General features: G+C 38.2%; 1 protein-coding gene across 2 annotated transcripts in view; it reads left to right on the forward strand.

Annotated features, from left to right (window-relative positions):
* Positions 1-12197, forward strand: part of SMIM14 (small integral membrane protein 14) — a 57897-nt gene extending 45700 nt beyond the window's left edge. The window contains exons 3-5 of one of the 2 annotated variants that reach the window (XM_020878975.2): positions 2-50; positions 6597-6739; positions 8905-12197. In XM_020878975.2, coding sequence (XP_020734634.1) covers positions 2-50; positions 6597-6739; positions 8905-8937 — 225 coding nt within the window. In that variant the 3' untranslated portion in view covers positions 8938-12197. Of the gene's footprint in view, position 1; positions 51-6596; positions 6740-8904 lie in introns of those variants that run through there. The other variant, XM_070452005.1, reaches the window with a different exon arrangement.
* The last annotated feature ends 2377 nt before the right edge of the window (positions 12198-14574 follow it).

The raw sequence follows: 14574 nt of genomic DNA on the forward strand, positions 1-14574 counted from the left end.
GTTGAGGCAGTCCCAGTCCTACTGCACAGACACAGAATGTCTTCAGGAATGTAAGTAATGATGGGACAGGAGGAGGCTTGGTGTTGGGGGCACAATTAGAGATCAGAATATGACTGAACATTTGCCAGAAATTATTCTTAAGTTTGCTGTTTAAGAAAATTACTTTCAGTAATGTATCTCCTACTTAAAATGCTTAATTTTTTAAGTTAAAAATGTGTTTTTTGGTCCTGCCACAAAATCAGAACTGGTTCATTGAATAAAATCATAAAACCCACAGATACAAAAAAAGAAAAAGAGAAGCTTCCAGAATAATAAAAGATGACCACTGTTGACAGCTTGGTGTAAACCCTCCCAGACCTTTTTTTTGGACAAATAGGTGAGGAACCGGGCCCTCTGGGCTCACTGAACTGAACCTCGGGGCTTTAGCGCAAACCCCTCACTCTTTCCCTAGCATCTGTCTGCATCCATTGGCAACTTTGAGAGTTTGTGAGCACAGGAAGGGGAGGCCATTTTTTGCCAAGGTTTGGACGCTTTGGGAGCCATTGGAATCATTCCCTTGGCTCTGACATGAGCAGTCTCAAGAGGGTATGGACAGTGGGGAGGTCTCTCCGTGACTTTTGAGGCAGTGGTGATGATAAAGTGAGAATCAGTGTAAGAAGGCGGATCCTGCATGGTGAATGTAGCTGGCAGACTTGGTGGCCCTAATATGAGGCATCTTTTTTCAGGACGGAAATAACCTGAGGGATACTTGGAGGGGAAATAGTAGCCAAACCAGTCCTGTACCGTAATAATTTGACCATAAGAATGGAAGTATGACATTCACAGGATGGTGAAGCCTGGCACAATTCAAAAATGGGATCACTTTGTATACACTACTATATTGTGACTATATCAACATGTATTTACCTTAAAAATACTTACTAAATAATAATTCATTATGAGGATGTACCAGTGTTCAAATTCCCTTCTGTTGGAATCTTAGGTTACTAATATATTTTTGCTGTTAATAAATATTACTTAAATAAACATCCTATGTACCTTTTAAGGCTTTTGACATATTGCCAAATTGCACTTATACGTCAAATTGCTTATACGTCATGTCTCTGAAGCTGAGGGCCGCTTTATTATGTATATGAGGCTAAAGCAAAACACAGCAAGGCATCATTATAAAGAGCTTGTTTCTACATTATTAATTACTGTTAGTATTGTGTGAACTGGGCATCCCATCAAATTCTGTAAATGGAACAACTTCGAGAAGTAGAAGCTTGTACAGTGCCTGGCCCAAAGTAGAAGCTTTGTCAGAAGTTAGTCCTTCGGTGCAACAGGACGATAACCATATGCCTCTGGGCAAGAAAGTAATGGACAGACATTCCATTAGGTTTGGGGCATGGTGGGTGGTGATCGATCCCCCTGCTCCAGGTTTCTTTACGTTGCCTCTTCAGTAGCATTCACTAACCTACAGTCTTCCCTCTGATAAGCAGCTCAGATTTTTGCCTCAGCAGAAAAACTAAAACCTGTTTTTCTTGTTGAAATTAATCTCATTGAACTTCTTATGGGGAAAAAAATATTTATTGTATTTGTGGTGTTTGTGACCTTTGAGCCAGCCCCACCTGTAAACCAAATATACTCTTATTTCTGTGAGTGAAATTTCACTTCTTTAATCCAAACATAAAAGCAAGACTCTAGAGCTTGAGTATTAATTCAGTTATCTTGGCCAGTCGTCCACCGCCCGCTCCGCTCACCCCAGTCCTCTTAGCATTTGGTGGAAATCCTTTCTAGTAGCCATGTCTTTAAATGGTTTAAGCAGTTGTTTCCTCTGAGTGATATGTAATTATTTTTCTGTGTATTTTAAATCTTCAGCAATGAGCTTATGCTCATATATAAAGTGTATATATTAATCAGGAGTCCCCACAAACAGAAGGTTTCAGCAGTTTGTGAGAATGGCTAACAGAATGGAGGAAAATAATTAAATTACTGTTCCCAGTTTATTCTTATTCTTATTCTTATTATGCAACAGCCAAATGGGAGAGATGTGTAGGGCAGGGTGCAGGGGGAAGGAGTGCAGAGCCTCCCTGTCTTGGGTGCACAGCCTCCTGGCTGACTCCACGTGCCCTGGCCCAGAAGCTCTGTGAACGCCATTGTTCAGGCAGTTTATGGCGGTTCCATCCCACAGGCGTGAATGACTGGATCATTGGCCATCTATGTAAGTTAAGAGAAATAATCCCTCGGGATCTGCCAGCTGTTAGATCCTCTCTCTTTTTCATCTTCCTTGCGTCCAACTAAGTTAATAGCATCACTGTGAATATCCCATTTGACATCTTATTTGTAATATTTACTTTTTCTTGTAACCAAGGACTTAACCATTGAGTAGTATGGAACACTGTATTTTAGTGTATAAGATCCTTTTACATTTTTTATGGTGAGACATTTTTCTAGACCATAGAGTAAAAAGTATTTATCCTTCTAAGGCAAATAATTCCTAGGCCGTGAAGGGAACGGATTTTATATCCCCCATGTGATTGTGCTTCTTTAATACTGGGATTATTTGGTACTATATTAATGTTTAGAATATTTAGTACCAAAAAGTCATCACGATGAAAACCATAGTGGCCAGATCATGTAAAGGCCCTTTGACTTCTCCCTGTTGACTGTACAACAGCTGGTCCTGATACGTGTTTGTATTGGCTGCATGCAGTGCCAGGGAGTTTGAGTAGCTTATATGTTCTGAGACTTCATGAAGAAGCCTAGGTCAGTTCAGATACCCAGTATCTCTAATCCAAAAATAGATGGTTCAAAACTCAAGCAGTTAATTAGTGTATAGTGAAAAGATGATTTCCTACTCATATTCTCCCATCTATCCAGGTCCTATCTCCGGGTATTATTGGCCTTCTGTGTATCTTTCCACAATCTCTTTATGCATATACAGGCAGATATTTATTATTTGCCACCCCCCTTTCTTAGTACACACAGTTTTCACCTGTTTTTTCCCCTCTGTCAAGAAATACCAAAAAAAAAAAAAAAAAAGAAATAGCTTGTTGCTGTCTCATGTAAACGTCCCTCACCATTGTGTTACAGCTTCACCCCAACCCCCACATACCATAATTCCTTAATTGGATACTCTTGGCAGACATTTAGCTCTGTTTTCAGCTTTTTGTTAATAACCCTGCAGAGTATGTCTTTGTAAAGTACCTTCTAGATCCAGTCTTAAGTTTGTGCTACTGCTGTAAACAAGAAAAATACTGTGATCATCGGTTCAACTGTCCTGGTTCAGCTCTTGGCTTTTATTCTGATATGGGCCTTAAGTTATTGGAGAAGGAGAGAATGCCCTTAATCAAACCTAGGAGGTCAGGAAAACTGTATCTGTTTAACCTTTTTAAGTAGAGAATTCTGCATGTTACTGCCCTGCAGAAATTTCAGAGGCACACTCACCTTTTTCTTCCTCCTCCTACCATCACCATTTCAGGCGTTTTCCAAGTGTTGTGCTTCTTTCATCTTGTTGCCATTTATGTCTGATCCTTCTTCATTCTCACTTCACCGTCTTATCCAGTCCAGTCATTCACACCAGGATCTTTCTGCGTGTAGTCTTTTCTTGCTCTCAGTTGCTAAGTCACGTTCACCTCTTATGTGACTCATCTGTAGCCAGCTGGACTCATCTGTCCATGGGATTTTCCAGGCAAAAATACTGGAGTGGGTTGCCATTTCCTTATCCAGGAGATCTTCCCGAACCAGGGATAGAACCCATGGTTCCTGCCTCGTGTCCTGCATTGCTAGCAGATTCTTTATCGCTGAGCCCCCAGGGAAGCTTAAGTTGATCCTAAAGCTGATCAGCTGGGGCACAGATCAGTAACGGCTGATGTTTATTGAATACCTGTTGTGTTCCAGGCACTGCGCTGCTTTTCATGTACTGATCATTTCTGTCTTCACAACTATTCTGTGAGATGATAGTGATATTTCCATATCACAGGTTAAAAAAAAAAATCGAGGCACAGAGATTATTTATTTAAGAGGTGGTAAAGTCAAACAGCTATGAGATGGTCTCATTTTTAAAAAGTTAATGAATTAGCAGAAGTAGGAAACCATTCTTTCAAACTAGAAATGCTACCCTAGTCTAGAGAAGAAAGGAAAGAATGGAGAAAATGGAGATTTCTTTTTTACCAGACGAGAGCGGATTGTAGGATGTTGTTGAATGAGTTAAATGAGATCATGCCAGACAGGGAAAAATAATGAGTCCCCAGAAGGACTGAGTTTGCATAGTTGGTGAATGGCAGCCAAACTAGCATTGAACTATTGCATCAGATTCACTTGGAAAGCTTTAAAAATATTGTTGGTTCCTGACCCCACCCCGGAGGTGCTCCTGCATTAGATGATATGAGGCAGGGCCTTAGAAATGGTGCCCTTGATGTTGTCACAGGCTACGTTGGGCAGGCAAGCCAGGGATCCACTGGTTTAAGGAGGAAGAGGGAATGAGGTTGACTAGAGCAGAGGATGATTCTTCCGAGAAATGGTAAGAGGTGATATTGATGAGCAGGGCCACGTCTTATGAGGAAGGGCCAGGCTGAAGAGTTCAGAGCTGAAGCAGTGGACGGTGGAGAGTGAGTCACTGGTTCGTCAGCAGAGATGTGTTAAGAGCAGTGTTCTAAGCAGACCTTCTTGGCAGCAGTGTGCAGGAAGGGGGGAAGGCTGCAGTAGGAACCAAGCTAGGAGATGGTAATGGGAAACTAAGAGTCATGTTATCACCATGAGAGTCTTCAGATGGAGAGTGAGCATTTTGTCATGTTTGCTTTGTCTAGAACTGGGCGTTAGTAAATTTGCGATCTGAGGTTTAACTGAAGCTTCATAGTCCTTTACTTGTGAAGAGCATCAAAAAGTAAGGGACCCATTTTCCACACTGCCTGGGCATTGGGCTTACACTTGAGGTCTAACTAATGTAGCATTTTACTTCTGAGTGGTGCACTATATGAAGTGATCATACATAGACTGCACAGTTCTCTTTCTTTGACTGCCTTTATATAATCTAACAGCTAGTTGTAAGTTTATCAAAAATCCTTTTAAAATCTGTATTTTCCGATTTTACTACCCACAGGAGTAATAATTTTCAGGGGCCTGTCTTCTATGTGATACTGTCAGGGATTATGACACAGCAAAGAGGTTAAGAGCACAGACCCTGGAATGGGACCACTGTATTTAAACTCACTCCAGCTTTGCCACAGGCTGACTGTATGACACTGGGGTTTAACCCCCCATCCCCCAGTTTCCTCATCTATAAAATGAAAGATATTATATACTTGCTATAAAATAAGATTGCTAAGGAATTCCCTGGAGGTCCAGTAGTTAGGACTCGGCACTTTGACTGCTGATGGCCTGGGTTCCATCCCTGGTCGGGGAAGTTGGGAACTAAGATCCCACAAGTCTCTAGGTGCAGCCAAAATAAAAATAAAAAGATTGTTAGAAGGGATTAAGAAAGATAATGCCTGGTTCAAAGTAGCCGCTCAACTTTTAACTATAACTTAGTAATAAAAATAATAGATAATATTTTGCTTTTAAAAAAAAAAATCACTCTTGGAGCAGCTTAAAGGGTAGAGTTAGAGGAGTCAAGAGTAAATCTGAGGAGGTTGGTTAAGAGGCCATTGCAATAGACCAGACGAGAAGTGATGGTAGCTTGAACAAGTGTGGCCGTGGAGCTGAAAGTGGACAGATTTGAGTGGTATTTAAAAACTAAAATTGACAGTAACTACCTATAGATACTATTTTCTCTAGAAATCTGATCTTCTAGAATTTTCATTTCTGACACTTTGAACTCTCTAATACACATTTCATTTATTATAAATTTGTTAAGCTCGTTCCATGAGCCAGGTACTTATTATTCTGAAATAAGTAAGATATGGCTGCCTTGAGGGACTGATACCTACACAGACACCTGATTTTTTTTTTCCTCTGGATAAATGCATAGACTTTAAAATAACTAGATCTGAATCCAAATTCTTTTTCCAGAAAAAGGCCAAATTAATCTCTTTGTTTGAAAATGTCATTAAAGGGATCTTTAATTCATATATGTACAACTAAGATGTCCCCATTTCCTTAAGCTCTATTATTTTTTTCAGGCTGCTTCTGTAATTAAAATGCATAATCCCCTCTCCCCTAGCATGGCTTTCCTGTATATCAAGTGGTCTTAACCTGGGTTCTGCAGATCTCAGTATAGCTATGAATTGCTATGAATCTTTTGTAATAATTAATATATACAAAATTGTTGAATGTGTATGCATGGATTCTTACAGTGGAAACAGTCTTTTTTTTTTTTAATCAAATTCTCAAAGGATTATATTATCCCAAATTACTAAGAACTACTATACTATTAAGAATCTTTATTTAATAGACTCTGGCTTTGGACTATTTTATACCATTTACCATTTAGATTTTCTCACAGGAGGAAAGGGAAATTGAAGGTGTAATATTTAATAATTCTTAAAATTATTAACAGTTTTTCTATTAGTACAATTTTGAAGTTATTTAAACATTAGAGTTTGTGTTTACATTTACCTAACAACATGGTAGTTATTCAGGTTTTTGTTGCAAATGCATTTTCTGTCTGTCTTCAGTGCCAGGGCCCTCTAGTGATAACGGCGTCAGCATTACCATGATCTTGATGGCCTGGGTGGTTATTGCAGTGATCTTGTTTCTACTGAGACCTCCTAATCTCAGAGGATCCAACCTAACTGGAAAACCAGCCAGTCCTCATAATGTAAGTGTTGTGGATTAGAGATCTGTTGGGGTGGGGGGGTGGGCGTAGCCTTGAAGGGGTGGAGTTGTTTTCACTGAAATATCTAAATTAGCAAAAGGAAGATTTAGCTCATAGAGTAAATTAAATTCTTCCTGTGTAGTCCCAGTAAGTCTTGCAATTCGAAATGGCTTAGTTTTCATGGAGTTACACATAAGAGAAGTACAGACCAGTAGCCCCCACATCATTTTAAGATGAATTTCAATGTTTACTCACAGGCGAAACATAAAAAACGGTCCAGTTCGTAATAATCCACAGTGATAGTTCTGAAATCTCAGTCCTCCAGCTTCTAGTTCTGTCCGCCTCACAGTTGATTCCTTGCCTCTCACGTCCCAAGGTTCCTAGATACTCTTACTAGCTACAGTTCAAATGTCCCCACTTGCACACGTGCATGCACACACACACACACTCACTCACTCATTCACTCTCTCTCCATTTTTTCCCCTTCTGTCCTAGATGTCAGATATAGCAGAGACATGGAGCCCGTCTGGCTCAACCTGCTTTCCCATCCTATTTCTCTCAAATTCATTCTGACAGTTCTACCTCACAATAGGTCAGCTGAGCTGGCGAAAGGAGTGGTAGGAATCATTTTTATTGATAAATCTTGATAGTCACGATTATAACAATTTTTAGAACCTAGATGAAAAATATGATAAAGTGACCCAACAGGGAGTTTTTGATTACCATCTTTAATAGAGCCTCCATTAAAGGATTCTTTTTAATTGTTTTCAGAGCCAATATTTATACTTTTTTTCTTTCTCATTTGATTTGGGTATTATCTCTTTAAAACTGTTTCCATGGTTGACTCACTTGTTGGACACCAAATTATCCCACTAGTTCCCTCCTTCAGCCTAAAATAATTGCTTCTTTCCCCTAATCTTGTGTTGCTAATATTAAAAAGAAGTTTAACTAGACCAGTTGCTTATATAGGAGAAAGCAAATATGCAACGTTAATTGGTCAGTGCTTTGGGACTGGAACATTTAGATATGTAGCATGCTGACTTTAGTTAAGAAAGAAGCCATCATTAGCACTATATAAAATGCCTTATTTTTAGGTTTTCATGGAGAGGAGTATATCCATAAAACAGCTTGTATGTTGTCTTGATAACGTGCTTTCTCGTAGCCTTTTTTCTTTCTATGTACAGCTATGTTACTTTCATATCAAAGAGCAACATGCTCAATTTTTGGAGCTAAATTAGAAGCCATTTAAAAGTGACAGAAATGCAAGATTACCATCCCCTGATCCTTAGTTCATTGTAGACCAGCAGTTCTAGGAATGGTAGTCCCACAGCTCTAGGAGTAAGCATGAAGACATATTGACCGATTCCAAGCAGAAAAATTGATTATCCTCATCTGGGGTTTCATATAGCATATCAGAGTAATAAATAAGTGGAATCTTCCTAAAGATTCCTAAAAGCTCTCCTCTTGCCTTTACAGTTCAGATGCTTTCTGTTGCAAGTAACAAAAATCATTTCAGCCTGGTTTAAGTAATTGGCTTTATTGGTGTACATATCAGAAAATCCAGAGGGAGGGTCAGTGTTTAGAAAGTTTTAACAGTCCAATAAAGACTTAGTTTCTTTCCTCAGACCATTATTTATCCCTCAGAAAATCCAGAGGGAGGGTCAGTGTTTAGAAAGTTTTAACAGTTCAATAGAGACTTAGTTTCCTTCCTCACACCATTATTTATCCCTTTCTGGTCTCTCTAGGGCAGCTACCAGTAGTAGCTGGAGCCACATATTTCCTCACTGACAGATGTTCTATAGAGAGAAATACAAGTCTTTAGCTTCATTTTAATTGTACTGAACTCAGTCACCTTATTAGCAAGAAGGATGAGACTACCTGAATTTGTTTAAATATCACCTCTGGAGCTGTCAGGGAGAGCACTTACACCTAAGTCAACATCACTGTTACAAAATTTTCTTTTCTTCCATACTACAGAGAAGAAAGAGACAAATGTCGGTGAATCACAGTGCTCTCTTGTGCAGAAACATAGGAGAAGTCCAAATAAGTATATGATTTAGGATGGGAAGCTGAGGGCATTGCTGCTCAATTCTTGCTGCGTGTGTTAGATTGGTTGCACTGGGGAAGTTAAAAAGTCAATTTCATAATTTCTTTCTCTCTGATGTCAGGGACAAGATCCACCAGCCCCTCCTGTGGACTAACTTTGTGGACATGGGAAGTGAAAATAGTTTAACACCTTGCACGACCAAATGAACGAAGATGACCAGAGTACTCTTAACCCCATTAGAACTGTTTTTTCTTTTGCATCTGCAGTATGGGATGGTATTGTTTTCATGAGCTTCTAGAAATTTCACTTGCGAGCTTATTTTTGCTTCCTGTGTCATCACCTTTCCTATATTTGAGTAAATGATTACATTAAAAAGTTACATGGGGCTTTTTTGGTTATCCTAAACTTAAACATTCCATTCGTTCTGTTTGTAACTGTGATCATAATTTTTGTGGTAATTTCTGGCCTGATAGAAAGAAATTTGAGATCTCTACATTTAAATATTTTAAGTAGTTTCAATGGGTTTAAAAATTGTTTTTTTAATAAGGTATTTATAAAGTTATTTGGGGTTACCTGAGATTGTATGAAAGGAAATTAGAACCACACTGTATTTATATTTACCTTGGTAGTTATTTGTGGATGGCAGTTTTCTCTAGTTCTTAGGACTATGACAACTTTTGGAATATTTTACAAATTACAGCTGAAATCTGTATCATCCACTACAGATGATTTATGTGACTAAAGAAAAGGAGAAAAGAAATGAAATAACTGTTTACTAAGTTTTTATTCCCATAAAATGTCTAATATTAAGAAAACTTTAAATAAACATGATTTAAATATGGTGGATGATTTACAGTCCATTATATGAAATTTGTAAGCCTCTGCACACTAGCCTTATTACACAGTTCATGAAAGGAGGAAAAAATTTAATTCTTTCTACCTTTGCTAGGTATAATCTATACAGTAATAATTTAAGCTATAACTTATTTTTAAAGTGGGTGCCTCTCAGGAAGCTGCTTTTGTGTTATAAACTTCCCTGTTAAATGAAACGATCTTAAAGCTATCTTGGGGGCCTGCTTGGTTACTGACATTTGAATGCTATTTACTTACTCTTTTTTTTTTTTTTTTGAAAGAAAAAATTTAGAGTCTTGTTATCTTTCTGACTTCAAAAAATATTTAATGAATTCTTGGTTTACTCCAAGGGAAAAGGAGGGAAATGAGAAACAATCAAGGATATTTTTTCTCAACCTCTGTCTCATTCTTGTTTGGTAATAGGGTGGATTGAGGTGGGGTGGGGAGGAGCGCTAATATAAGGAAAATTTTGAAATGTATAAAAATGTAAAAGGTTTCATTTGTTTTTGTTCAGTTTGAAAGAAAATGAATACAAATGGCATAAAAAGTCTGCATGACCTGTGTGGTTATATAATTTTTTTCTAACAAATGATTGCAGATGATTTATGGGGGCTAGAAGATATTTTGCTGTCAGTGTAAGGATGCTCCCCCTCCCAGATCAGTTTAGCTTTTCACTGTATAGATCTGAGAAATTACTTGTATGAATTGAATAAACTTCTCTATATTATTGTACTGTTTAATAGAGTCTCTGATACAATTACGTGACACGCGTAGGGTATTTTTCTCCTTTATTATGATTCTGTTCTAGGCTGTAAACACTGTTAAGGGCTTCATTTCGTTAAATAATCCTATATCGAATGCTTGCATTCCTCCTGTGCATCTTGGCTTTGTGCTCAACTTTTCTTGAAATAAAATACCCTACTGTTAATTACTTGTGTTAATCGAGGGGTATCATAACACAGGTAAGTCAAATCCTGGGTAAAAGAACACCATAGATTTAAGGTTTTTCCTCTCAATATGGCCTATTAAAAGCCTTCTCAGCTTCATAGCTTTTAAAGCAGAAAGGGTAGGAATGGCCTAAGATGGAGCTGACCCTTGTAATAATCATTTCTTTTTCTGCCCTTGCCCCTGAACTTTGAAGGCTGGCACATATCTTGTAACGGTCTGCTCTTTAAGCTGCTAGAAAGCTAGTCTCTGGAAGAGATAGTGATGTGTCACTGAATCTGTGGTTCACAAAGAACTAAGAATTGACTTTGGGGAATTCCCTGGTGGTCCAGTGATTAGGACTCCATCCTTTCACTGCCGAGGGCCCAGGTTCAATCCCTGACCAGGGAACTGGGACCCTGTAAGCCATGTGGAGTGGCAAAACAAAAAAAGAATAGACTTTGTTTGAAGGAAGTGGCTGTGACCTGGAGACAATATCTAGTAATAGCTAGAGACCTGGAAATCTGGGTTCTTATTCCTAGTTCTTCATTTCTGTCACATAGACTTAATTGACATTACATTAGAATATTAACCTTTTCCTATATGGACCGTCTATTTAATTAATAACAAAAGTTCTTAGTGAAGTATTTAGTCTTGGTTTTTCTGCTTGTACAATTTCCCTGCCTTCCCAACAAAGACAGTATGTGGTAGCACATAAGGTATTCCTTTTAACCTAATTAGTAATTTATATTATTCTGTTTTATCCGTAAAGCTTCTACATGTGGCCTTTTTATTGAGCACACTCTTACTCATTATTTGGCTTGTAAACATTCACCTAAATATGGCTACAATAATTTTTAAATAGCCTGGAAAAAAGCTTCACATTTTAATCACTTTTGGCTCTTAAAACAGCCCACAAATGCCATTAATAGTTTATTTTGTTTTAGAGTTATTTAATGTTATTTTATGCAAAATAATGTTTGTTTTGTTTTGCTTTCCACATGGAAAAAACATTAGAACTGTGTATTGTAAAAGATTTTATCATGTATCTATCCAAACACTATCCCATGTTCAACAAGTCATATTTTAATTTTAACTACTTGGAGAGAGTTTCTAAAGTAACTATTAACTACAGCTATTCAGTGGTTACTTTTAGTGTCTTTGTGATATGCGATGTTACAGTGTTTATAAATTATCTATATCTTGTATTTTCAAAGGAACCTCAGAAGTCTCACACCCTGAATCAAAGTCTGTCACTCTAAATGAATATGTGCTAAAATTTGACCAGCTCAGCTTAAGACACAAAACAGCAACTTGAAGGAGAAATCGAGAGAGTTTAAATTAATGGGTGAAATTTTTGTTGTTGCAATAGTAGGTTTAGTCTTAACTTTATAACATTTCTAAATGAAAAGTCATATGTATTTGTTACTGTGTCTGATGATTACTTTGTTAAAAGCAAAAGTGGTCATGTGATGTACCAAATGTTAACTGCTGTTTTTAAATGTTTAAATCATGCCAAACAAATCATGTCCGTGCCATCCAGGGTTTATTGTAATCTTTTACTGAGTACTTGGATTGGGAAAAAGGGCTTGTACTATGCACTTTTTATTAATGAATAAATAGAAAACATTAGTAACACTCACTGTTTTCTGTTTGGTTTTTGTGGCAAGAGAAACAAACATCTTTTGCCTAGTAAAATGTTAAAGTCCTTTATTAAACAGGTTTTTTTTGTAAGATTTTTTTACCCTTAACTAAGACATTCCTAAGCGAGAAGAGCTTTGAGTTATGAGAAGAATATTTATGTAATAGCAATCTGGGGCCAGTATTCAGAAGTAAGGATTCTAAGAATCTCTAGGAAATTGGGTTGAAATTACATTTCTTTTGTTAATTTCTTCCTAGAATACAGGTCCAGTAGACATTTGCTATCCAATAGTGTTAATTATATGAGCAGATGTATGTTACCCAAAAGGAGCTAGACATGTAAACTGTTCTGAAAACACACAAAAGTGAAAATTTGCTTTTGCTCTATGACCTGGAAAGCATCCAGATACTAAAGATCACGGAAGCAACTAAGTGTTCATTGATAGATGAACAGATACAGATGTGGTATACATGGAATAGAATATTATTCAGCCATTAAAAAAAAAAGGAATCTTGCTCTTTGTGACATAAATGAATCTAGAGGATATTTTACGCTAAGTGAAGTGGGTCAGAAAGACCAATACCATATGATTTCACTGCTATGTGAAATATTAAGAAAATGAAAACAGACAGAACAAATGGGTGGTCACCAGAAGGGAGAGAGCAGGGTGGGCGGTGGTGTGGGGAGCAGGGGAGGCAAAATAGGTGAAGGAAATTAACAGGCACAAATCTCCCAGTTGTGAATAAGTCACAGGGGTGTAATGTACAGCATAGGGACTGTGGTCGAAAATAGTCTACTAACTTTGAGAACAGATGGTTACTAGACTTGTGATGATTTCATGTACATAAATGTCAAATCATTACATAGTATACCTGAAACTAACATAATGCTTTATGTTAACTATATTTCAACTTAAGCAATCCCAGGACTGGGACCTGGGTACTATTTAGAGCTCTGGTTGAGAGAGGAACCTACAAAATAGACTGAGAAGGAGCATCCTGTGAAAGAAGAAGAAAACCATATGAACGTAGTCTTGGAAACCTAAAGAGAAAGCAGATCTCTAAAGGGAGGAGGGTTCAGTAGTGTTTAATTCTACTGAGAAAAAACATGGAGGTGGAGAGTTGAACATTTTGACAAAGGATTCATAGTGAACTTGAGAAAAGGTGTTTTGTTGGAGTAATGATGAAAACCCAGCATGGAGTAGTTAAGGAAAGAAATCAGGGTAAGGAAGGCGACTAGTACAAGTGGCTCTTGGGAAGGGTTTCCAGTGTTTGGGAGCAGAGAAATGCAGTTGTAACCTGAGTGCGATGTGGGTCTGGGGCAGGACGTTTCTATTGCTGTTTTAAGATGGGAGATAAGAGTATGTGCGGAGTTGTCAGGTGATACCCAAGAGACCCCTCCACAGTGATGTCACCCCGTATTGGCCTCCGTGCCAATATCGTCGTGTCTGATAGCAAGACTCACTGATTACGTGTTTTTGCCAAGGCTCCCTACTCTCTCCCTACACTCGTGGCCCAGCTGTGGTGATTCGCCTTAGAGACTAGCTCGCTTAGTCCTGTCGTGTCCTATACCCCTATTTATATTGGCTTCCACAAGTCCAGGACTCCAAGGCCATCATCATTCATGCCCCTTCAGCTGATTCAAGCTCATACCTTTCCTCATGCCCCAAACCTCCTAAACTTAAGGGGCATCATCTGCAAAATGATATTTTCAACCCCTTCTCTGAACATTCCCTTCCCCAAAACATGGTATTTCCTTAAGGGTGCTAACTCTTGCCTCTTGAGTGAGAGCTCTTTTCTTTCCCAGATCATATGACCAAGGAATGGAGACAGAGTGAACCTCTTCCCAGTTCCTCTTTTGGACAGCCAGGCTGTCCTCCTCTCCTCCCTATAACTCTCCAACTCTTGAAACTCATGCTGTTAGAGTGTTCTACCCTAGCTTTCACAGTTATTTATAGACCTCTGCATTACTCCTCACTCCTTGAAGATTTTATTTATTTTTTAATTTTTTTTCCATTTATTTTTATTCATTGGAGGCTCATTATTGTACAATATTGTAGTGGTTTTTGCCATACATTGACATGAATCGGCCATGGATTTACATGTGTTCCCCATCCCGATCCCCCCTCCCGCCTTGAAGATTTTAGCACTGGACTTTCTGCCTCTCTTCAGCTTTCTTCTATGGTGATTCTGGTGTCAGTATCCAAGAAGACAACCCTTTCAATACTCAGCCCCCTAACATCCTCTAGTTACCTCATTTTCTACACACCTGCAGCCATCCACTCCATTAGCAAATCCTAGATCTATAATTTTAAACTTTATTACTTGTATATTTCTAAGAGAATTTTGAAAAGTGGCATACTATCTTAAATGT

This window comes from Odocoileus virginianus, chromosome 21 (genome assembly GCF_023699985.2).
Source record: "Odocoileus virginianus isolate 20LAN1187 ecotype Illinois chromosome 21, Ovbor_1.2, whole genome shotgun sequence".
NCBI lineage: Eukaryota > Metazoa > Chordata > Mammalia > Artiodactyla > Cervidae > Odocoileus > Odocoileus virginianus.